The sequence below is a fragment of the Vombatus ursinus genome, unplaced genomic scaffold (assembly GCF_900497805.2).
Source record: "Vombatus ursinus unplaced genomic scaffold, bare-nosed wombat genome assembly UNPS02014798.1, whole genome shotgun sequence".
Taxonomy (NCBI): Eukaryota; Metazoa; Chordata; class Mammalia; order Diprotodontia; family Vombatidae; genus Vombatus; species Vombatus ursinus.
The window spans coordinates 75001488-75024306 of NW_020954576.1; the positions used below are offsets into that span (position 1 = coordinate 75001488).

Consider the following 22819-nt stretch of genomic DNA (forward strand, 5'->3'; position numbering starts at 1 on the left):
ATGAGATTCTTGACCTTTTATTTCTCTAGATGAATTTTGTTACAATTTGGTTCTGAAATTGCCAATTAATTTATGGAATTAATAATTGTGACTAAGGGAATAGGACTGCAAGAGAGTCCTTCTGTGTCAAATAGGGGGCAAGTATGCTCAGTTCTCTGTATACTCTCCAGGAAAAACCATAATGTCAGCAATTAGGGAGTAATGCTTCAATCACCCTTTAATAAAGTACAGAGAATACAGAGGCAAACAGCACAGGGGTGCAGAAGTAGATGGAACACAGGGTGGGATGGTAGAGGAAGTCAGGCAGCATGGGGAAGACAATAGGAATGAGAAAGGGCACAGATAGTCAAATAACCATGGATCAGAGTTGGGAGCACTCAGGATGCATGGAACTGTAGCAAATGGAAGAGTGCTCAAAAGAGCAGGAGTCTGGGGTCTCATTTTTATAGGATTTTGGTGGTGAAGGGACTATCCATGCCACCTTAGGGTTAGTTCATTAACATAGACACATCATCCCAAAATTACCTGCAACACCTTAGGGTTAATTCATTAGCATTATATTTGCTAGTGTTCTGCTGGTCTTACTAGGGCTTATCTGAAGCTTACATGAGCATCTGGCAGGACTGAGGGTCCATTACAGTAAAGTCTACCTGGCTTCCCCTCATTTCGCACATAGTTTTAGGATGTGGCCTTAGTTAATGTATGAGAGTTTCCAGTGGCTCCTATGCTCTCCTAATCTATGAGACAGTTTGTAGGTAACTGTTATGCTCCCTTAATTTATGGGACAGTCTGCTAGCGACTAATAGGTTCCCTTCTGCAATCGTACTTTCTACTATTGTTACTTTTTTTTTTTTTTTTTGCTTTTTAGGCAATTGGGGTTAAGTGACTTGCCCAGGGTCACACAGCTAGTAAGTGTCAAGTGTTTGGTCAGAGGTCGGATTTGAACTCAGGTCCTCCTGACTTCAGGGCCGGTGCTCTATCCACTGCACCACCTAGCTGCCCCTACTATTGTTACTTTATACTAGCTATTTATAACTCACTACATCAACTAGAAGGGGTGGTGAGGAGGGAAGTAAGTGGTCAGGGGGATCAGAAGAAGGTACAATTTTTACACAGTCCTGTGTTATAGAGTAACCCATTAGTAGTTTGGTTGGTATGACACTGAATCTGTAAACTAATTTAGGTAGTAATGGCATTTTTATTAGTAGTAATTAATATCTTTCTAATTATTCAAGTTTTCTTTCATTTCTGTAAAGAATATTCTTTTTAGTTTCCAGGAGTTCTTGTCAAACAGGGAGAATCTTCTTTATGTTCTCAGGTTTATCAGACCCTTGATTATGAGAAATTGGTCCTTGCCCTCAAGAAGCTTACCATTCAATAGGAATCTGCAGTCTAGTAAGGAGTTTGTGATATAGTTTTTTTGGTTGTTGTTGTTATTTATGCCTCTCTAATGAAATTGTAAACTCCATGAAGGCACAGGACATGTTCTAAAAGGACATGGTGGTTAACTGATCAATTTACATTTGAAACTAGTCAGCTTTCACACTACTTCAGCTCACATTTATTTTTTTTTTCAGCCAAAGATAAGGTTTATTAGAACATCCATCATATTGGGCAGACTGTTAAGGAGTTTGAACATTAGTAAGCTTTTGCCTAAATTATAAGAAACTGAGCAATGGCTAGATTATAAGAATCTGAGCACCTTAATGGAGACAAGATGGACTTTATACACAGAAAGACTGTGGCAGGGATCTAGGAGTGGCCAAGTAGTTTGGGGGGACAGTGAGGTGATAGAATGCCAGCAACCTGGACCACGTGACCAAGGGAGAATGGAGCCTAGCTAAGATTAAGGGTGGGAAGTGGCTGGGGGCCATAGGGAGGTAAGACAATTTCAGCTCACATTTATTAAATAGTTACAATGACTTCTTTGAAAATTTTATTTTAAATAAAACACATATATAAGAAATATTTGAAAAAAATAAGCTTTTAAAGTGTATCTTTAGCATGAATCCTTTCTAATGTTTCATTTTTCCAGCTAGCTCTTCGTGTTGATCCCTTCCCCTGACAGTGTAGCATTTGGATAGAATACTAGCCTTAGATCCAGGAATACCTGAGTTCAAACCTTGCCTATAACATTTATTTCCTGTGTAACCCTGGGCAAGTCACTTATTCACTATCAGCCTCAGTTTTGCCATCTGTAAAATGGGGACAAAAATAATGGCAGCACTTAACTTTAGTGTTGTGATGATGATCAAGTGAGATGACGTATGTGAAGTGATATACAGCTTGTCCCAAAAGTCTTCATCCAGGTTTAGGTTTTGATTCTTCACAACAGCTCTGAGATAATAGCTTAAAACTATTAAAGCTTACAACCTCACTAGGACTTTTGGTAAACCCTATATAACTGCCAGTTATTCTTCTTATTCCTTCCCAAACAAAGCTCTTTGTACTAAAGATGGGACTTACTTCTTAAACTATTTATATGACATTTCTCAAAATATTGTTTCTCTGCTAATTCTGTGCTTTCTCCCCCAGATTGTGTATTCTTCATCAAGGAAAGTACATCAATGGATATTATACTGGGCAATTGGCAAAAATCCATCATGCTAAGGAACTTCAAAGACCGCCTGGGTGAGACAAGTTCCTAGTTTATAATTTCAAAGAATTTCATGAAGGAAATGCAAGAATTAATTTAGTGCAAGTTTAAAATTGCCTAATTTTATTTTGGGCAAATCACTTTCCTTCTCTGGGTCTGAGTGTCTTCATCTGTCAATGGGGGATCATTATCACATTACTCTAAGTCTAAGACCCTCTTAGCCCTAATGATCCATGATATCAAGAGCAAAGGCTATGTCATCCAAGGTCCCCTCTGAAGCATTTGACATCATTGACCTTCCTTTCCTCCTAGATATTGTCCCCGAATTTTCCTGATATTACTCTCTCATGGTTCTTTTCCTGTCAAACTGTTAGTCTCCTTTGCATAGACATTATCCATATCCCACTCCCTAGTCATGGGTGTGCTCTAGGGCACTGTCTAAGACTCTCTTCTTTATTTATATTTTCTTGCAGATATAAGTAGTTTTTATGAGTTTAATTATAGTCTCTGTGAATAATACCCAAATCCACATATCTAGCCCTTAGTTGCCTGCATTGGCACTTCAAACTCAGCATGTTCAAAGTGGAACTCATGACTTTTTTTTTCTTTAAACTCAACCTTCTTCCAAATCTTTTTATTTTGTTTTGGGGTTTTTTTGTAATTTCTGTCCAGGATACTATTATCCTTCCAATTATCCAGTTTTGAAACCTCAGATTGATCCTCAGTTTTTTTTACTTCCTTCAACTATCTACCCCCACATCTAATCAGTTGTTAATTCTTGTAGACTTACCTCAACAATCTCTTGTCCACTCACATGGCCAAAACATTCATTCAGATTTTCACCATCTCTCACTTGGATTATTGCAATAGTCTCCTAATTGGCCTTCCTGTCTCCAAGTTATCCCACCAACATTCTTTCATCCACATAGTTGCCACATAGTATAGTTGAAAAAGAATTGAACTGAGAGTTGTGAGACCAAAATTCAAATCTTAGCTCTACCACTTACTACCTATGTGACCTTGGGCAAGTAATTTCCCTATCATGCTTGCTCATCTGTAAAAATGAAGGGTTTGTACTAAATGACCTCCAAGGTTCCTTTCAGCTCTAGATATAATCTGATATTTCTCAAGCCCTGATCTAATCACATTACTCCCTGGCTCAAGAAACTTCAATGGCTACCTATTGCCATTTGTTTGGCATTTAAAATTCTTCACATTTTGGCATTTAAAATTCTTTGTTTGGCATTTAAAATTCTTCACATTTTGGATCCAATCTATCTTTCCAGACTAATTTCATATTTAATCCCTCTCAAACTCTCTATGTTCCAGCCAAACTAACAGATAGGCTGCTCCCCATACATGATATTTCATCTCCCACCTCCATGTCTTTGCACAAGAGGTCCCTCCACACCTTCATCTCTTAGAGTGGCCATCTCCAGTCATCTTACCACTGGACTCTGATGGCTCCAGAGGAGAGAGTGAGGATGGTGACTTTGCACAGCCCTCCCTCACTTAAATCCAATTCACTTGCAAGTCATGGCATCACTCTCCTGATGTCATGATCCTCTTTGAGAATGAAAGACAAACAACAATCATCTCTTAGAATCACTTGCTCCTTTTGAGGCTCACGTCAAACACAACTCACTCAAAGACGTTCCCTAAGCTCCATAGCTTTTACTGATCTCACCCGTCCCCTCACTACCACCACTACTACTGTTACCACCACTCATTATTTTGTATGTATATGTATATATAAATATAGGTATGTATGTGTGTATGTATGTATGCTAGAATTGGGCATGTCTAGCATAGATCCATGTACATAGGAGCACATAAAGCTTATTGAATGAAATGGAACAGAATTTAATTGAGTCACTAAAAATACTGAATCTTCGAAGACTTGACACCTTATTAAAAGTGATAAACCCAACAACTGCTTCTGGGAAGAATAAAAGCTTGTCAGAGTCAGTCTTAGACAAATAGAATGGCTTACCTATATGATATGTGTTCAACAAGCTCTTCCTACTTTCTTTAAGGCATCCTGAAGACTGGAGACCTTATTACCAGCCAAAAAGTTCTTATCAAGTTCAGTTTGACCAAATAAGCCTTACCAACTACATTTGTCATCGAAGGAAGGATCAACAACCATTCAAGGGGTGGTACAATGAAACCACTTACCAAAGAGCCTTCTCTTTGCCATTTTACAAATTCGGTAAGTTGAGCCAAGTGCTCAGAATTCTTCTGAAATATATCCTAATCTCCCTTTGGGCAAACTGGTCCTTTCTTACCTTAAAGACTAGGTCATAGATTAGCACCTTGCCATGTGGGAAATATTCAAAGTAGAGGAGGCTGTCTGAAATGGCCAATGGCTAGATAGGAACTCCTAACCCTCTCTCTCCCAATGCCTCAGGGAAGAATTTACCCACCTTCCTATGGGAAATGTCTTTGTGTCTGATTGCTCTGCTGAGAGCCTCATTACCATTTCTAAACTAATTATAGTGTCTGTTAAGGAAAAGGGACTTCAGAAGAGTGTGCTGTTTAATATATACATATATACATAGGACATATATTGAACATATACATAGGACAGTATAAATTTTGAGTTAGAATAATTTTCCAAAAAAAGCACTTACCAGTATTCTTCCAGTTGATAATTTATGACAACTATAATTGTTCTTGCAGACTCCTAGGTCAGACTAATGCATTTAATCCAAGTTGAGAACAAGGGAAGGGCCCACTTTACACAGTATTTGAATCACACCTCTGACACTAGCTATGTAACCATGAGAAAGTCACTTATGTTTTCTGACTCTCAGTCTCCTCATCTGTAGAATGTAGACAGAAATATCAGTGGTACTTACCTGAAAGGCTTATTGGAAAGATAACATGAAGTAACGTACTTTAAAACACTTTGCAAATCTGAATGCACAAAGAATCTTCAATTTCATCCTTGTAGGGAATTCTTGATGTGGGAATTGCGTTCAAAAATTCAGATTACAACCAGAGATTAAATGACTTGCCCAGGGTTATAATAATGATATTAGCTAGCATTTTGAGTGCTTTAATGTTTGCAAGCCATTTTACATAGCTATCTTATTTGATCTTCACAACAGCCCTATGAGGTAAGTGCAATAATTGTTCCCTTTTTACAGAGGAGAAAACTAAAGCTGAGGGAGGTTGTAACCCTCCCAGAGTCATAAAACTAGTAAAAATCTGGGGCAGGTCTTCCGGACTCCATGTCCAGTATGCTTTCCACTGGGCCACGTACCCACCTCAGCTAATAAATTCCAGGGATGGACTTTGACCCCAAATTTTCCTAGTTCCAACCTTGGCATTCTATTTACTACTACATGCTAGTTCTTCATAGACTTTGAAGCATAATATAAATGTCGATTATCATTATTACGATCGGTGGCTTTGTAAAGTGATTTATGCATTGCCATTCAGTCAACATGCATTTATTAAAGACTTTCTACAGACCAGATGCTGTGCTAACCACTAGGAATACACAGATTGGCAAATGCAAAGATCCTGTCCTCAAGAAACGTACCTTGTAATGGGGGGAAGAACATGCAAATAACAACATCTGTATCAGTTATCTGCAGTGCAAATGGAAAATAATCTTGGAGGGAAGACACTAGTAGTTCTGGTTATTTCTGCAGAAGGGTCTGGAAGGACGCCAGGGAAGCTAGGAAGTATAGATAAGAAAGGAGAACACTCCAGGAGCGGGGGCAAGAAGAAAGAGAGAAGAATCAGCATTTATATAGTGCCTGCTATGTGTCAGGCATTGGGCTAAGTGCTTTACAAATATCATCTCACTTGATCTTCCCAAAGGTCATGGGAGATAGGTACTGTTATTACCACTACTTTACAGTTGAGGAAACTGAGGCAGACTGAAATTAAATGAGTTGCCAATCACACAATTAGTAAGTGTCTGAGGCTGAATTTGAACTCAGGTCCTCCTGTCTCCACTCCCAGTGCTCTATCTCCTATGCCACCAGGAGAGAGTGATAAGGAAAGAAGACCAGACAGAGACAGCTTTAGAAGACTCATTAGTAGATACTATTTTTAATTAGTCATTCAAGAGGCAGCTTGAGGAAGAGTATTGGATATTATCATGCTGGATAGAAACATGAAGAAAGAGGGATCCTGCCTCTGACATTCACTAGCCATGTGACCTTAGTCAAGTCACTTAACCTCTCTCTATGCCTCAGTTTCCTCATCTGTAAAATGGGGCTAATAATATCACTGATACCTATGTCACAAGGTTGTGAAATTCTCAACAGAACAATGTAGTGCTTCACAAATTTTAACGTGCTCTATACATATCATTTATTATTAAAACATTTATTGGACATACACAACTCACAGGAACAGCCCAAGTGTTGGTGATATGAAAATGTGTAAAATAGAATAGAAGAGTGTAGATCTAAATGGTGAAAGAAAACATACAAAATAAGCCAATAACTAAAACCACAAGCAACATTATATGTTGTTGTTGTTCAGTAATTTCATTCATGTCTGACTCTTCATGACCCCATTTGGGGTTTTCTTTGCAAAGATACTGGCATGGTTTGCTATTTCCTTTTCCAGCTCATTTTATAGATAAGGAAACTGGGGCAAACAGAGTTAAGTGATTTGCCCAGGGTCACACAGCTAGTAAGTGTCTGAGGCCAGATTTGAACTCAGGAAGAGGAGTCTTCCTAACTTTGGACCCAACCCTCTAACCACTGTACCACCTTGCTGCCTTTAACAAGCAATATATGAGAAAATGCCAAATGACAGAGAGCAGATGTTTACTTGTGCCCATACTCAACACTGCCCCTTAAGGACCCATATTTGGCCTCTGGCACCTATATTTTTCTGTATCAGTCAAGCAAGAGACTAACTGGAGGTCCTAAAGATCATTTTAAAAAAGGCTTCCAGGGCAGGTAGGTGGTGCAGTGGATAAAGCACCAGCCCTGGAGTCAGGAGGATCTGAGTTCAAATCTGGACCCAGACACTTGGGACTTACTAGCTGTGTGACCCTGTGCAAGTCACTTAACCCCATTGCCTAGCAAAGGAAAAAAAAAAGCTTCCATCAGAAGGAAAAGAAAAGAGATGATGAGAGGGCAAAGCCAGTAGAAAAGAAACAGCCAGGTGCAGGGCAGTCAAATTGAAAGGGTATGGCAAAAGAAAAAGAATAAGCATTTATGTAGCATGGTCAGCACTCTAAACATATTATCTCTTTTGATCCTCACAACAGCTCTGTGAAGTAGGTGCTGTTATAATGCCTATTTTACAGTTGAGGAAACTGAGGCAGGCTGAGGTTAAGTGACTTGCCCAGGGTCACACAGCTACTAAGTGGCTGAGGCCAGATTTGAACTCAGTTCTTCCTGACTATAGGTCCAGTACTCCATTCACTGTGGCACTTGCTAGCCTACACAAAAAGCCTAACGGGGGGTTTTTTATACCATTGTTCTTATATAAATTGTTCTGCTCACTTCACTCTGCATCAAGAACTTTTAAAAATATTTTGATAACTGTATCTCAAAATAATCTATTTCCTTTATAATCTTATATATTTTATTTTCTGCATTTAACAACATGATTCTGACAGAGTCCATAGACTTCATCTAACTGTCCAATGGGTCCATGACACAAAAAAGGTTAAGAACTCCCCATGCTAGAATAAAGGCTGCTGGGCTTCTAAATCATTACTGATCAGAGAAATGCAAATTAAAATAGCTCAAAGATATTACCTCACACCTTTCTTATTGGCTAACATGACAGAAAAAGAAAATGAGAAATGCTAGAGAGGATATGTAAAAATTAGAACAGCAATGTACTGCTGGTGGCTCAGCTGGGTGGTTCAGTAGAATCAATTAGGTACACAAAGAACAGTAGGAAATGACCATACTAATCTAGTGTTTGATAAACTCAAAGAAAAAGATAAACTTTGGAGACAAAAGTTTGACAGAAGTTGCTGGGAAAACTGGAAAGCAGTTTGACAGAAACTAGGCACAGGCCAACATCTCACACCATTTATCAAGAGAAGGCCATAATAGATAAATGATTTTAGACATAAAGGGTGATATCATAAGTAAACTAGGGGAGCATAGAAAAATGTACCCTGGGTTTCTTGATACTAGAGCATAATAATAAAGGTTATTAGCTCCTTTTGTGGTGGCAAAGGATTGGAAATTCAGAGGATGCCCACCAATTGGGGAATGGTTGAACAAGGTGTCGTATATGATTGTGATGGAATACTATTGTGCTCTAAGAATGATGAGGGGAATGGTTTCAGAAACATCTGGAAAAATTTATATGAATTGATACAAAGTAAAGTGAGCAGAACCAGGAGAACATTGTACATAGTAACAGCAATACTGCATGATGATCAACTGTGAAATACAGCTACTCTGATTAATGCAATGATTCAAAACAATTCTGAAGGATTCATGATGAAAAATGCTTTTCACCTTCAGACAGAGAACTGATGGACTCTGAGTGCAGATCGAAGCATATAGTTTTTCAATTTATTTTTCTTGCTTTTTTTTTTTGGCAATACGGCTGACAACATATGTACGGGTATCATATTGCTTGCCTTCTCAATGGAAGGAGAAATGACTGGAGGGAGGGAAAAAAAAATTTAGAACTCAAAAATTTTAAAATGAATGCTATCATTTATCCAGCTGTGTGTTCACCACTGTGAAAGGACTATATAGAGGGCCTGATTTTCTTCCTTGTGTCTTTATTTTTTCTTTTTGTTAAACAAGTTTTTTTTTGTTGGCATCTTTTGTTTGTATATTCCCATCATTTACAAATGTATCCCCTTTCCCACCTCTACCCAGTAAGCCATTTCATGACAGAAAAATAAGAAAGAGAAGATGTCTTTTTTAAAGCAGTAAAACTAACCAACGTATCAACTGAATCCAACATCTTTATTTTATTTTTAAATTATTTTAGTTTCATTAAATATTTTCCAATTACATGTAAAAAATTTAACAATCATTTAAAATAATTTTGAGTTCCAAATTCTCTCCATCCCTCACTCCCTCCTTGTTCCTTGAAAAGGCAAGCACTTTGCTTTTGATTACACATGTAAGGTCATGCCAACCATATTTCTATATCCATGTTGCAAAAGAAAACATAAAATAAAACAGCAAAAATAAAGACAAAAACATTATGCCTCAATCTGCATTCAGAGTTCATCAATTCTCTCTCTGGAGGTGGATAGCATTTTTCATCATGGGTCCCTTGGAATTGTCTTGGATCATTGTCTTGATTAGGGTAGCTAAGTCTTTCACAATTGATCAGCCTTACAATATTGCTGTTACTGTACACAATGTTCTCCTGCTTATGCTCTCTTCACTCTGCATCAGTTCATGTAAGTTATTACAGGTTTTTCTGAAATCATCCTGTTCATCACTTCTTACAGTACAATAATACTTCATTACAATCATATGCCACAACTTGTTCAGCCATTACCCCAACTGATAGGCATCCCCTCAATTACGAATTCTTTGCCACCACAAAAAGAGCTGCTATAAATATTTTTTGTAAAAATAGGTTCTTTTCCCTTTTCTTTGATCTCCTTGGGATACACACTTAGCAGTGGAATTGCTGAGTCAAAGGGTTATGTACAGTTTTATAGCCCTTTGAACATAGTTTCAAATTGCTCTCCAGAATGATAGTACTAGTTCACAACTCTACCAGCAGTACATTGTTGTCCTAATTTTTACATATCCTCTCCCAGCATTTCTCATTTTCTTTTTCTGTCATGTTAGTCAATCTGAAAGGTGTGAGATAGTATCTCAGAGCTGTTTTAATTTGCATTTCTCTAATCAGCTGTGATTTAGAACATTTTTTTCATGTGATAGCTTTGAATTCTTCTTCTGAAAATTGTCTGTTGATATCCTTTGACCCTTTATCACCTGGAGAATGGCTCTTATTTTTTATAAATTTGGTTCAGTTCCTTATATATTCGAAAAATTAGGCCTTTATCAGAAAAATTTGTTGCAATTTCCTCCCCAGTTTCCTCTTCTCCTTCTAATTTTGGCTACATTAGTTTTGTTTGTGCAAAAGCCTTTTAATTTCATGTAATCAAAATCATCTACTTTGCTTCCTATAATCTCCTCAATCTATTGTTTGGTCATAAACTCTTCTTTTATCCATAAATCTAACAGGTACATTTTTCCATGGTCCCTTAGTTTACTTATGATATCAACCTTTATGTCTAAAATAATTTATCCATTATGGCTTTTTCTTGATAAATGGTGTGAGATGTTGACCTATGCCTAGTTTCTGTCAAACTACTTTTCAGTTTTCCCAACAACTTCTGTCAAACTTTTGTCCCCAAAATTTGTCTTTTTCTTTGAGTTTATCAAACACTAGATTAGTATGGTCATTTCCTACTGTTCTTTGTGTACCTAATCTATTTCACTGAACCACCATTCTATTTCTTAGGCAACACCAAATTGTTTTGATGATTACCACTTTGTAATATAGTTTGAAATCTGGAACTGCTAGGCCACCTCTCATATTTCTTTTCATCTATTCTCTTGATATTCTTGACCTTTTGTTCTTCCAGATGAATTTTGTTACTATTTTTTCTAGCTTTATAAAATAATTGTTTGGTAGTTTGATTGGAATGGCACTATTAACTTAAGGAGAATTGACATTTTATTAATATTGGCTTGGTCAACCTATGAGCAATTAATATTTCTCCAATTGTTTAGATCTGTCTTTATTTGTGCAGAAAGTGTTTCGTTATTGTGTTCATATAATTTCTGGGTTTGTCTTGGCATGTAGACAAACTCCCAAGTATTTCACATTGACTGCAATTGTTTTAAATGGAATTTCCCTTTCTATCTCTTCCTGCAGGGTTTTGTTGATACTGTATAGAAATGCTGATGATGTATGTGAGTTTATTTTATATCCTACAACTTTGCTAAAGTTGTTAAATGTCTCAACTATTTTTCAGATGATTCTCTAGGGTTCTCTAAATATACCATTATATCATCTGCAAAGAGTGATAGTTTTGTTTCCTCATTGCCTATTTTTATTCCTTCAATTTCTTTTTCTTATTGCTATAGCTAACATTTCTAGTACATTATTAAATAATGATGTTGATAATAGACATCCTTGCTTCACTCCTAATCTTATTGGGAAGTCCTCAAGTTTCTCTCCAGTACAGTAAGGCTTGCTCTCGGTTTTAGATAGATACTACTTATCATTTTAAGAAAGGTTCAGAGGAGGGGTGGGTGGGTGATGGAGGGGTGAGGACCCAGGGAGGCTGGACCTCCTCCCCCTACCCAGGCTCTGCCGCTGTCCAGTTTAGACCTAGCCGAGGGAGGGTGTGCAGGAGAGACCCAGTGACCAGAGCTCCCTGCCTTTGTCCCTCTGGGTAAAAACTTGGACGCTGCCCCTCCCCTAAGCTCTATCTAGGCTGCCCCTCCCTCTACCCCCAGCTGCACCCAGCTCAGGTCTTTTTGTGGCTCTCCTTATCTCCCAGCTTGGGGACTCCCTTCTGTCCTGTCACAGGAGAGAATTCCTTCATGGAGAGTCTCATAGTACAATCATGAAGTTTCTGTTTCAATTAGTTTCTTCTGGAAAAAATATAAATTTTATATGGCAGAATCAAGATAATTGGTTTGATGTATAAAAAAGTAGTGCATATTTTTAATAAATAAATAACCATGACAACTTCCCATATGAATGGGAATGTTACAGATGAATCAGACATTGAAGTAAAAAATGTTGATCTGACATCTCCAGAAGAGCCATTGAGAGATGGTGGTTGATTATCCTAGAGATTTGGGAACAATGATGCCAGTATGTCGAGGTACACAACTAGAATGAATTAGCCAACAGCAAGAGTACGTGAGGTGTAAGAGAGAAGATGGAAAAAAACAAGAACTGGACCTTAATTCTTCCATGGGACTTAAGAAACTAGCACAAATTCCTCCCAAAATTGGAATAGATAATCCTATATTTGATACTGAAGAAGGAGTTGTCTTGGAGAGTCCTCATTATGCTGTGAAGATACTAGAAGTGGAAGACCTATTCTCTTCACTCAAGCATATTCAACATACTTTGGTAGATTCCCAGAGCCAGGATGACATTGCTCTGCTTTTACAACTTGTACAAAATACTGATTTCCAGAATGTATTTAAGATACACAATGCTGTCACAGTGCATATGAGTAAAGCCAGCCCTCCATTTCCTCTTATCTCCAATGCACAAGACTTTGCACAGGAGGTACAAGCAGTTTTGAAACCAAGCCATCAGAAAGAAGGACAGGAGTTAAGTGTTTTGCTAAATGCTCCTCATATTCAGGCACTCTTATTGGCCCATGATAAGGCTGCTGAGCAGGAAATGCAGCCAGAGTCCATCACAGATGAGAGAGTTTATGAGAGCATTGGCCAGTATGGAGGAGAGACTGTAAAAATAGTTCGTATTGAAATGTTCGAGACATTCCATTGGGTGCTACAGTTCGTAATGAAATGGATTCTGTCATCATTAGTCAGATAGCAAAAGGAGGAGCTGCAGGAAAAAGTGGATTATTACATGAAGGAGATGAAGTTCTGGAGATTAATGGCATTGAAATTAGGGGAAAGGATGTCAATGAAGTTTTGGACTTGTCTGATATGCATGGCACACTCACATTTGTGCTGATTCCTAGCCAGCAGAACAAGATCCCTCCTGCCAAAGAAACAGTAATCCATGTTAAAGTTCATTGATTCTTCTGACCACCCTTATTTTACTTGCTGAGAATTAGGCCTGTCTTTTCAAAAAGCAGATATACTTCATATCATCAGTCAAGAAGATCCTAACTGGTGGCAGGCCTACTGGGAAAGAGACGAAGATTATCAACTTCTGGCAGGACTCATTCCAGGGAAAAGCTTTCAGCAACAAAGAGAAGCCATGAAACAAACCATAGAAGAAGACAGGAACCAGAAAAATCAGGAAAACTGTGGTGTGCTAAGAAGAACAAGAAGAAAAGAAAAGAAGTTTTGCATAATGCTAATAAAAATGACGATTATGACAATGAGGAGATACTAACTTATGAGGAAATGTCACTCTATCACCAGACAGCAAATAGGAAAAGGCCTATCATCCTAAACGGCCCATAGAAGCGTGGCCAGAATGAACTTCATCAGAGGCTTATGAATCTTGAAGCGGATAGTTTTGCAGCTGCATTTCCCCACACAACTCGGAGTAGACGAGACAATGAAGTAGCTGGCAGATTACCACTTCATTTCACGACAAGCTTTTGAGGCAGATGTAGATCCTGCAAAGTTTATCCAACATGGTGAATTTGAGAAAAATTTGTATAGTACCAGCACAGGTTCTGTGAGACAAGTAACCAACTCAGGCAAGACATGCCTTTTAAATCTTCGTACACAGGTAAAATTAGAAACCTTTCAGTTATCCAAATGTGCTGACATGTTAATTTTTTTCTACCTCAAGTTCATGAAGTATTGTCTACTAGGAAAAAAAAACAAAACATCTGATTAGGAACTCAAATAGTCATCACCTTATACATGAAGCCTTTTCTGACACACCCTCCCGCAACTGCTAGTGCCTTCCCTCCTTAACTACCTATATTTATTTGTTTTTACCGTGTGTGTGTGTATTTGTATCCTCCTCAGTGCCTGTCACAGTACTTAGTACATAGCAGTCTTTTAATAAACGCTTGTCGATTAATCAAAAAAGGGTAACAAGGTGACAGAAACTCAATGAAGGGCCATAGTCTCCATAGTGTTTCCTAATTCACATCCCCTGCCAAAATTTAGAATAAATAAAATAAAACTTTGGGAAAAAAAAGGTTCCATTAATTCCAATGGTTTCTAGAGTTTTTAATAAGAATGGGTATTGTATATGGTCAAAGGCCTTTTCTGCATCCATTGATATATGAAAAATCATATTATTTTTGTTGTTATTGTTATTGATACAGTCAATTATGTTGAGTTTTCATAATATTGAACCAACCTTTCATTCCTGGTATATATCCCACCTGGTCATAGTGTATTATCTTTGTGGTATATTGCTAGTCTCCTTGCTAGCATTTTATTTAAAATGGTTACATTTATATTCATTAAGGAAATTGATCTATAGCTTTCTTTGTTTTTGCTTTCCCTGGTTTAGGTATCAAAACCATATTTGTGTTAGAAAAGGAATTTGGTAGGATTCCTTCTTTTACCCATTTTTTCAAATAGTTTATAAAGTATTAGAACTAATTGTTCCTTAAATGTTTGGTAGAATTTACTTGTAAATCCATCTGGTCCTAGGAATTTTTTCTTAGGGAGCTGATTAATGGTTTGTTCATTTTCTTTTTCTAAGATAAGGTTATTTGAGTATTCTAGTTTCTCTTCTGTTAATCTGGGCAGTTTATATTTTTGTAAATATTCATCCATTTCACTTAGATTGTCAATTTGACTGGCATATAATTGGGCAAAATAACTCCCAATAATTGCTTTAATTTCATCTTCATTTGACCTTTACATTTTTGATACTAGTAATTTTTCTTCTTTCTTTTTTTAAATCAAATTAACCAAATTTTTTATATATTTATATGTATAATTTATATATATAATGCATATATATATAAATTAATCAAATTTATCTATTTTATTGGGTTTTCATAAAACTAGCTCTTAGTTTTATTAGTTCAACAGTTTTTCTTAACTTTCAATTTTATTAATCTCTCCTTTGATTTTCAGGATTTCCCTTTTTGTGTTTAATTTTGGGATTTTTAATTTGTTATTTTTCTAGTTTTTTAGTTGCATGCCCAATGTTATTGATCTGCCCTTACTTTTACTGTTGTACACACTTAGAGATGGTACATTTCCCCCTAAGGATTGCTTTGGCTGCATTTCACAAATTTTGCAATGTTGTCTCATTGTTGTCATTTTCTTTAATGAAATTACTGATTGTTTCTATGATTTGTTCTGTGACCCATTAATGCTTGAGAATTAGATTATTTTGTTTCCAATTAGATTTTAATCTATGCTTCCACAGACCTTTATTAAATGTAATTTTATTGTACTATAGTGTAAAAAAGGCACTTTTAATATTTCTGCTTTTCCGCATTTGGTTGTGAGGTTTTTAGGACATAAAACATGACTAATTTTTGTGAAGGTGCCATGTACAGCTCAGAAAAAGGTATACTGCTTCCTATTCCCATTCAATTTTCTCCAGAGGTCTATCATATTTAACTTTTCTAAGATTCTATTTATTTCCTTGACTTCCTTATTATTTATTTTATGGTTAGTTTTAACTAACTTTGAGAGGGAAAGGGTGAAGTCTCCCACTAACATAGTTTTACTGTCTGTTTCCTCCTGTAGTTCATTTAACTTTTACTTTAAGACTTTAGATGCTATGCAATTTGATAGTATTGATATTAATTTATTGTCTATGGTTCCTTTTAGCAAAACGTAATTTCTCTGCTTATCCCTTTTAATTAGGTTCATTTTTTATTTTGTCTTGTTTGAGGTCAGGACCCCTACCCCTGCCTTTTTCATTCTAGCTGAAGCGTAATAGATTCCGCTCCAGCCCCTTATTTTACCTCTGTGTGTGTCCCTCTGCTTCAAGTGTGTTTCTTGTAAACAACATATTGTTGGACTCTGGTTTCTAATCCATTCTGCTCTCCACTTCTGTTTTATGGGTGAGTTCATACCATCCACATTCACAGTTGTGATTGTGAGCTGTGCATCTCTCTCCACCCTACTTTCTTGTTTATCTTTCTGTCTTTTTATCCTCCTCGTCTAAAATTTGTTTTGCGTCTTTCCATTGCCTTTTTTTAATCTGCCCTCCCTTTTACCACACCTTCTCGATTTCCCTCCTACTTCTCTATTGGGTAAGATAGATTTTTATTACCAATTGCGTATGCATATACATACACTTCCTTTTTTTAACCAATTTAGATATCAGTAAAGTTCAGGCATTGTCCACACCCCACACCATTTCCCCCCCCACCATATAAATATATAAATATATATATATATTTTAGAATATTGGGGTTAAGTGACTTGCCCAAGGTCACACAGCTAGTAAGTATCAAGTGTTTGGTCTGAGGTCAAATTTGAACTCAGGTCCTCCTGACTTCAGGGCCAGTGCTCTATCCATTGTGCCACCTACCTGCCCCTCCCCCTCTACTATAAAGACTCTTCCTTGAACACCTCTTTTATGTGAGATAATTTTCCTCATTCTTCCTCCCTTTTCCTCTTCTCCCAAGGCATCCTTCTTTCCTGCTTATTCATTTTTTTTAGCCTCATCCCAACATAATCAACTCACTCCTGCACACTCTATATAGAATCCTTCTAACTGACCTAATAATTATAACACTCTTAGAAGATATTATGTATCAGCTTCCCACATAGAAAGATACTCAATTTAACCTTATTGAATACCTTATGATTTTTCTTTCCTGTTTACCTTTTTATGCTTCTCTGGAGTCATATATTTGAAAGTCACATTTTCTATTCAGTTCTGGTTTTTTCATCTAGAATGTTTTGAAGTCCTCTATTTCATTAAACATCTGTTTTTCCCCTAATTATACTCAGTTTTGCTAGTTAGGTTATTCTTGGTTGTAATCCCAAGTCTTTTGTCTTCCAAAGTATCATATTCCAAGCCCTCCACTTCTTTAACATGGTAGCTGCTAAATCTTGTGTGATACTGACTGTGGTTCCACAGTATTTGAATGGTTTCTTTCTGGCTGCTTGAAGTATTTTCTCTTTGACCTGGGACCTCTAAAATTTGGCTATAATTTGGCTATAAGGGAGTTGCATTTTGGAGTTTCAGGTGATGATCGGCGGATTCCTTCAATTTCTATTTTATTTTATTTTTTAATTTTTAGGCAATTGGGGTTAAGTGACTTGCCCAGAGTCACACAGCTAGTAAGTGTCAAGTGTTTGATCTGAGGCCTGATTTGAAGTCAGGTCTTCTTGACTTCAGGGCCGGTGTTCTTTCCACTGCGTCACCTACCTGCCCCCAATTTCTATTTTACCCTCTGGGTCTAGGATATTGGGGTAGTTTTACAACTTCTTGAAATATGATGACTAGCCTCTTTCTTTCATTATGGCTTTCTGGTAATCCAACAATTCTTAAATTATCTCTCAATCTATTTTCCAGGTCAGTTATTTTTCCAATGAGATATCTCATATTTTCTTCTATTTTTTTTTTCTTTTTTTTTGACTTTGTTTTGCTTTTTTTTGTCTTCTGGAGTCATTAGCTTTCACTTGCCCAATTCAAATTTTTAGGAATTATTTTCTTCAGTGAACTTTTGTATCTCTTTTTCCATTTGGCCAATTCTATTTTTTAAGGCATTATTTTCTTTAGTAATTTTTGGTGCCTCTTTTACCAAGCTATTGTCTTCCTAATTTTCTTTCTTTGCTTTCATTTCTTTACCTATTTTTTCCTCTACTACTCTTATTTAGTCTTGAAAATCATTTTAGTTTGGGGCAGCTAGGTGGTGCGGTGGATAGAGCACCAGCCCTGGAGTCAGGAGGACCTGAGTTCAAATCCAGGCTCAGACACATAACACTCACTAGTTGTGTGATTCTGGGCAAGTCACTTCACCCCAATTGCCTCATATATATATAAAAAAAAATTAGCTTCTCTAGGAATTCTTGTGCTTATGTTCAATTCACATTTTTCTTTGAGGCTTTGCTTGTAGATGTTTTGATTCTGTTGTCTTCTTCTGATTTTGTGTCCTGATCTCCCTTGTCACCATAGTGACTTTTTGTGGTCAGGTTCTTTTTTGTTATTGTTGTTTGCTCATTTTCCCACCCTATTTCTGGATTTGAAACTTTATGTTAATGTTGGGCCCTGTTTCCATTGTGGAATAGGGGGTGGAAGAAAGGCTCTGTTTCAAGCTTCAGGGTTTTTTACACTATTTTCAGAGCTGGTTCTTAGGTTTTGGAAATTTTTGGTGCTTCCAAGGTGATGTGGTCTGGGCAGAGGTGTGGTCACAGCTCTCTTGGTCTGCACTCTGGTCCTTACCCAGGAAGGTCCCCTGATCCTTGGGATTACAATCAATACTGTTCTTCAGGGCCCCTCCTCCCTTGGGACCGAAAACAATACTGTTCCTCTGGGTCCCTGATCCCTTGGGGCTGGACGTGATACTGCCTCTCAGTATCCACTCAGCTTCTACTCCCTCTTTATTGAAAGTGCTCTTCTCTATCCTTGAACTATGACCCAGAAGTGGGTACAGGCAAAGGTGTTGCCAAATAATGTCTGGTCCAGCATCTAGTACTCACACAGGGTACCCTGTAATCTTTCTGATTAGTTGCCAGGTCCCCTTGCCATCTCACTGGAGAGCTCCTGAAGCTGCTATTGCATCTATCATCACCACTTAGTCCCACCACTAATGTTTCATGCCTATGGGCTGCAGTTCACAGATCCCTCTCTCAGCCCTCCTATGTTGTCTTGGGCTGGAAGAATGTTTCATTTTGATTTTTTTGTTGTCTCTGCCACTCCAGAATTTGATTAAGGCATCGTTTTAGAGTTATTTGGAGGGGAATGCTGGGAGAGCTCAGCTGAGTGTTTCTCTACTTCACCATCTTGCACCATCCCACCCCTGACCAATCAACAACATCTTTATTTTAGAAAGCAATTCACATTTCCTTTTCTCTGACACTCAATTTTTTTCTTCATCTCAAAGAGGACTAAAGTGAAGCATAGTAACTTACTTAATAAGCAAACAACCATGCCCCCTATCCCTTACATGCTCAGCTCTCTACTAGGCCTGTGAGAGATATAAAAGAAATATGAAGTGGTATCTATCCTCAAGGAGCTTATATGCACAGAAAAATAACAAGTGTTAAACTGTATGGTCTTGATCCCAAGTACAATACAAATTTAGGCAGAGATCAGTACAATCACCAATGATTTTAGGTAGGTGTCACGTAGGAGGGGCACTTGAGCTTTACACTCTAGCAAGGAAGACACAGCTTACAAATGGAGCAAATTTCTTGAGCCAGGGAGTGATGTGATGGAAGAGGTTACTTTACAGAGCTCAATCTGGCAAGAATGTGCAGAATGGATTAATTTTAAGGAATCATATTGTACTCTGTTTTGTATTACCCACAGACATCTACTATGGTGCTTTGCATACAGCAGGCACACAATATTTGTTGAATAAATTTGTTTAACATTGTTTAAGTGTGGTTTTGCCTGAAAATGATAGAATGTAAACTTTTTGAGACTGGGAATCTTTTTTTTTTTTAAAGTTATTTACTATTTATTTTTAACATTCATTTGAAAATTTTTTTAGTTTCAATTTCTCTCACCCCTTCCAGTCCCTCCTCCACTCATTGAGAAGGTATTCAATATATCAACTATACATGTGAAGTCATGTAAAAACGCATTTCCATATTTGCCATGTAGCAAAAAATAAAAGCAAGAAAAATAATGTAAAACAAGTATGCTTCAACCTAACTCAGTCCATCAGTTCTCCCTCTGAAGGTGGATTGGAATTATCTTGGATCACTGTATTAATTAGAGTAGCTAAGTCTTTCCCAGTTGATCATCACTACAGTATTGCTATTACTGTGTACAATGTTCTCCTGGTTCTTCTCATTTCATTTTGTATCAATTCATATGTCTTTACTGGTACTGTTTCAATATTGTCTGTATACCTCCTGCCTTGCACAATAGCCGGCTCATAGGAGGTGCTTAATTAAGGTTTATTGACTCACTGACTTCTAAAAGTCTATGGTCCTTCAAAATCATTGCCTGGAATGAGATATAGTTATGATAAAGTTTTGTACACATTTGCCTTCCCAGAGCTCAGGTCATATTTTAGAAAAATAAGGTTGGCCTCAGTTCGCATAGCTCAAAGCATGTCAAAACCTACCCAATAATCATCCGTTTTTAGTGTTCATGACTGCAGCCCTTGTTGCCATCATGTTCATATTGAAGTTAATCAAAATTGTGACAGAGGCCCATCATGGCAATCTAAATAAATAAATGCAACTTTGGTTTATGGATTTCACAGCAACACTCTAGGTCCAGATTAGTGAAAATAATGAAGCTTATGAAGTAATCCCATTATTTGAATTGTGCTGCATATTTCCATTGGGCTGGAACCAATTACCTTATTTTACACAATTACAACTTCAAGTAGTATAAATACAAGACCACTTCACACTAAAATAATAATTGCTAACATTTATATGTCATCTACTATGAGCTAGGCACTGTGCTAAGCACTTTTTTTTTCATTAGTTCATGATAAGATCTTTTTTCAACTGAACTCTCTATGCTAGTATCTTAGGGTATAGTAAAACAGAGATCGAATGAAAACAGAATGATGAAATATAAGTTAAAGGAAAAAATGGAATGGTGTGGAGGTTAGTTTTCTTTTTTAAAATGACATTACTTTTTCTCTAATTACATGTTAAAACAGTTTTTTAACATTTGGGTTTTTTTTTAAGTTTTGAGTTAAAATTCTATCCTTTCCCCCTCCCCTCTGCTCCCCCTTCCCTGAGGCAGTAAGCAATTTAAATATAGGTTATATGTGTGTAATCATGTAAAACTGTCCATATTATTCATTTTGTACAAGACTCAAACAAAAAGAAAGAAAAAAGTGAAAAACAGTCTCCTTCAGTCTGTATTCAGACAACATCAGTTCTTTCTCTAGAGGTAGATAACAGGTTTTGTCATGTGTCCTTTGGGATCATCATGGATCACTGTATTGCTGAGGACAGCTAAATCATTCACAGATCTTCATTGTACAATATTGCTGTTGCTGTGTACTTTTTCCTGGTTCTGCTCCCTTCATTTGCATCAATTCATATAAGTCTTTCCAGGTTTTTCCGAAATCACCCTGTTTGTCATTTCTTATAGCACAATAATATTCCATCATAATCACATACCACAACTTGTTCAGCCATTCCCCAATTGATGGCATCCCCTTGATTCCCAATTCTTGTGCTAAGCACTTTTTACAAATATTAGCTCACTTGATCCTCACGATAAACCTGAGAGGTAGAGGCTGTTATCCCTATTTTACTGATGAGGAAACTGAGGCAAAGAGAGGTTAAGTGACTTGCCAGGGTCACATAAAGAATAAGTGTTCGAGGCTGGATTTGCACTCAGGTTTCCTGACGCCAGGCCAAGCATTCTATCCACTGCAATACCTAGATGGCCAAGGAACTTACTTGTCAACAATTTGCTTTGGGGGCTCAAATGAATTACTGACCTGGTTAGTATAAATGCCAAATAGAGTCAAAGAGGCACCAGGGTGTAGTGAGAAAACTAGTTTCAGAGTCAAGAAGACCAGAGGGATTGTCAAATCCCTCTAGTAAACTGGCTATAAGACTCTGGCAAGTTAGTTAATCTTTTAGGGCCTGAGTCCCTAAGATTACAATGCATTTTTAGAAAGAGTTGTTTCTTTACAGAAATTCCCCATATATCAATGAAATTAGAGGCTTTGTCTGTCCCTTCTACATAACCTTGCTAGTCTCCTAAATTTATCTAACAATGCAAATGTTAAAATCTAGGTATTCATTTTAGTGCAAATTTGGGTGTCAAAAGAACTAACTCAAAGCATTTATTAACAGGCTAAAAAGGTACTTGTCTTTGTGCAGATGTTCTTGAAATAACATAGTGTTATTATTTAAAATATATTCATTTTTAAGTAATATTTAACACTTGCAAATTAATTATAACCACAATTCATAAAATTAAGTTTAATTCCTTTTTTTTTTTAATTACAGAGTCAGATCAGATTTTAGCCACACCAGTACTTGATTCGAGACCACTTAACTCCCTACCAAAGCTCTTCTGATGAGAAGAAAGCTTTTGAAAGAAGCGGATCTGAACCCCAATAATAACTCCCCATGCAGGCAGAATAATATTTAGTATTCTCAGTTTCTGATTAAAGACAATAGTAGCAAAACCATGTCTAAAGGTATAAACAGGAGTACTGAATCCTAAAACATTTAAATTAAATATTAAAACAAATCCTAAAACATTTAAATCATACAAATGATTGTCTCTCACCAGCTAATTAGACTCCATCCTGAAGCCGTGAGGCTGAGATCAGGGGTTCTATCCCACGGGTAGTTCTCCTCTATCTTACAGTCAGACCACACACACTGCTGGCAGGCATTCTGCTACTGGTTATGAAGGTAGCCAAACGGATGGATTGGAAGCAATTCAAGGGATACTTGTGTGGTTGTGGGCTAATGGATCAATGTGCACCATTTTGGAAAGCAAGACATTTTGAGCAAT

The 22819-nt window shown here is 37.2% G+C and overlaps 1 protein-coding gene and 1 pseudogene across 1 annotated transcript in view; both read left to right on the forward strand.

The window, feature by feature from the left end:
• The window catches only part of LOC114050178 (uncharacterized protein C1orf100 homolog), a 29864-nt gene extending 7491 nt beyond the window's left edge, over positions 1-22373 (forward strand). The window contains exons 2-4 of the mRNA XM_027871809.1: positions 2536-2631; positions 4633-4808; positions 22303-22373. Of these exons, the coding sequence (XP_027727610.1) occupies positions 2536-2631; positions 4633-4808; positions 22303-22373 (343 nt within the window). The remainder of the gene's footprint in view (positions 1-2535; positions 2632-4632; positions 4809-22302) is intronic.
• Positions 12277-18703, forward strand: LOC114049786 (annotated as a pseudogene).
• Positions 22374-22819: the final 446 nt, after the last annotated feature.